General features: G+C 49.6%; 1 protein-coding gene across 1 annotated transcript, besides 1 other annotated feature; it reads right to left on the reverse strand.

Annotated features, from left to right (window-relative positions):
• Positions 1-1638: a sequence feature (heterozygous, Esmeraldo-like haplotype).
• Tc00.1047053445553.10 (hypothetical protein, conserved) lies at positions 63-1607 on the reverse strand (the record flags this gene model as incomplete). The annotated part of the gene is made up of 1 exon (XM_797325.1): positions 63-1607. The coding sequence occupies one exon, from the start codon at positions 1605-1607 to the stop codon at positions 63-65; it is 1545 nt and encodes a 514-aa protein (XP_802418.1).

Here is a 1638-nt window from a genome sequence, read left to right on the forward strand (position 1 = left end):
ATAAATGCTTCATCTCTGGCTTCCCCAGTTTTTACTGGAGCTATTTTTGGAAGCAAATAGATTTAATTCCCATTCCGTCTGTCACCATTTCTGACAGTGCCATTTGAAGGGGAATTTTGATCCACCATCGGCCTGGAAGTGTGTCCTCTCACCAAAAAAGGCCCCACCCACTGTTGACCTCTGTCGGCGTCTTCGCCCATGGCCGTTGTTGTTGTTGTGCTTGTTGCCGCCGCCGCCGCATTGGAGGAGGGTGAGAACTGCGCTTCCATCGGTGGCCGCTCTTGAGGCTGCCGATGTAAATGTTGGTACGGTCCAGAGCGCGATGTCTCCTCACCCGCCCCTAGCCGTGCATCCGTAGCCTGTTCCACTGCCCCAATAAGTGGAATGACGTCATCGTCTCTTGGCGGCTTTGGTGGTGGCACGGATGGAATAAAACGAGACGTTTCGTCTTCGCTGGAATCCAGCTCCACAAACTTATGTGAATCTTTTTTCATTTCCCCATTGCTTTCACGTTTCTTGAAGCCCCCTGGAGCCACGGGGCGCAACTTCGTCTCACCATCCCCTTCTACTTCAACATCCGAATACGCATCATGGTCATGGATATTAATACGCACCTTGTGGTTGCTCCGCCTCATCGGTGATGGAACCATCTCCTTTCGTTCTGCTGAGGGTTGGGATGTCGTGGTTGGGGCAGACGGAGTCAAATTCTCCGTTGTTTGTGTTTCAGTTCTGTCACGGCGGAGGAAACGGTAATTGGCACGCGGTGGCATGTAAACTGCCTTCTGTACGTACTGTGTTTCTTCTCGACGCTTGAACATGCATACCCGCCACACCACCACCACCAGAAGTATTAATAGTAATAAAAGAAGTATAACCCCAACAATTAAAAGAGTTTTCCATTTATCCAAACCACCACTGGATTTGTAATCCAACGCTTCGCTTGAAAGTGATTGCCAACGTTCCGGCTGATCACTGGGTGCAAAGCAAAGATAAAAGGGCCCTTCTGCCACCTTCACAGACAATTGTAATTCGGTGGTGGACATCTTACTACTAGTCACCCTAGCCTCGCTGTCAACGCCCTCGACACATTCAGGCGTCGATCGCACGCCATACTTGTTGCTGGGACTTAACCCAGAACCCATCAACGTGAGGGAAACTTCACCGCCACTCTCCCTCTTTAATTCTATGATATCGGCGTACACAAGTGTTCCGGAGGTAGAGGCAATGGAACGTGATAGTGGTGTGAATGTAACAAGTACACTAAAGAGTTGATTAGACGTCCTCGGAGACGACACATTGTTTATTATCGGTGGAGTTGCTCCTTGAATAAAGAGCGTGGGACCCCATGCATGAACGGGCATGGGCTCCGTACTGCCTCCTTCAGGCATTGTTATCAAAAAGTCCTGCGAGACACCATTGATGGGCATACCTCCCGCACGAAGCGACAATGTACATTGGAACCGTTCTACTGGAGTAAACCATAACATAGACCCAGACGACTCCGACACACATGAGATCCTGGATTCCCCTGACTGTGGTTCACCAATTACCGTGAACCTCGATGGACTTCCCTTCATAGGAACGTACACTATACTTGTCTGACTCATGGGCACATTTCCAATAATGGACACGTTACTT

This window comes from Trypanosoma cruzi, genomic scaffold (genome assembly GCF_000209065.1).
Source record: "Trypanosoma cruzi strain CL Brener 1047053515925 genomic scaffold, whole genome shotgun sequence".
Classification (NCBI taxonomy): Eukaryota; Euglenozoa; class Kinetoplastea; order Trypanosomatida; family Trypanosomatidae; genus Trypanosoma; species Trypanosoma cruzi.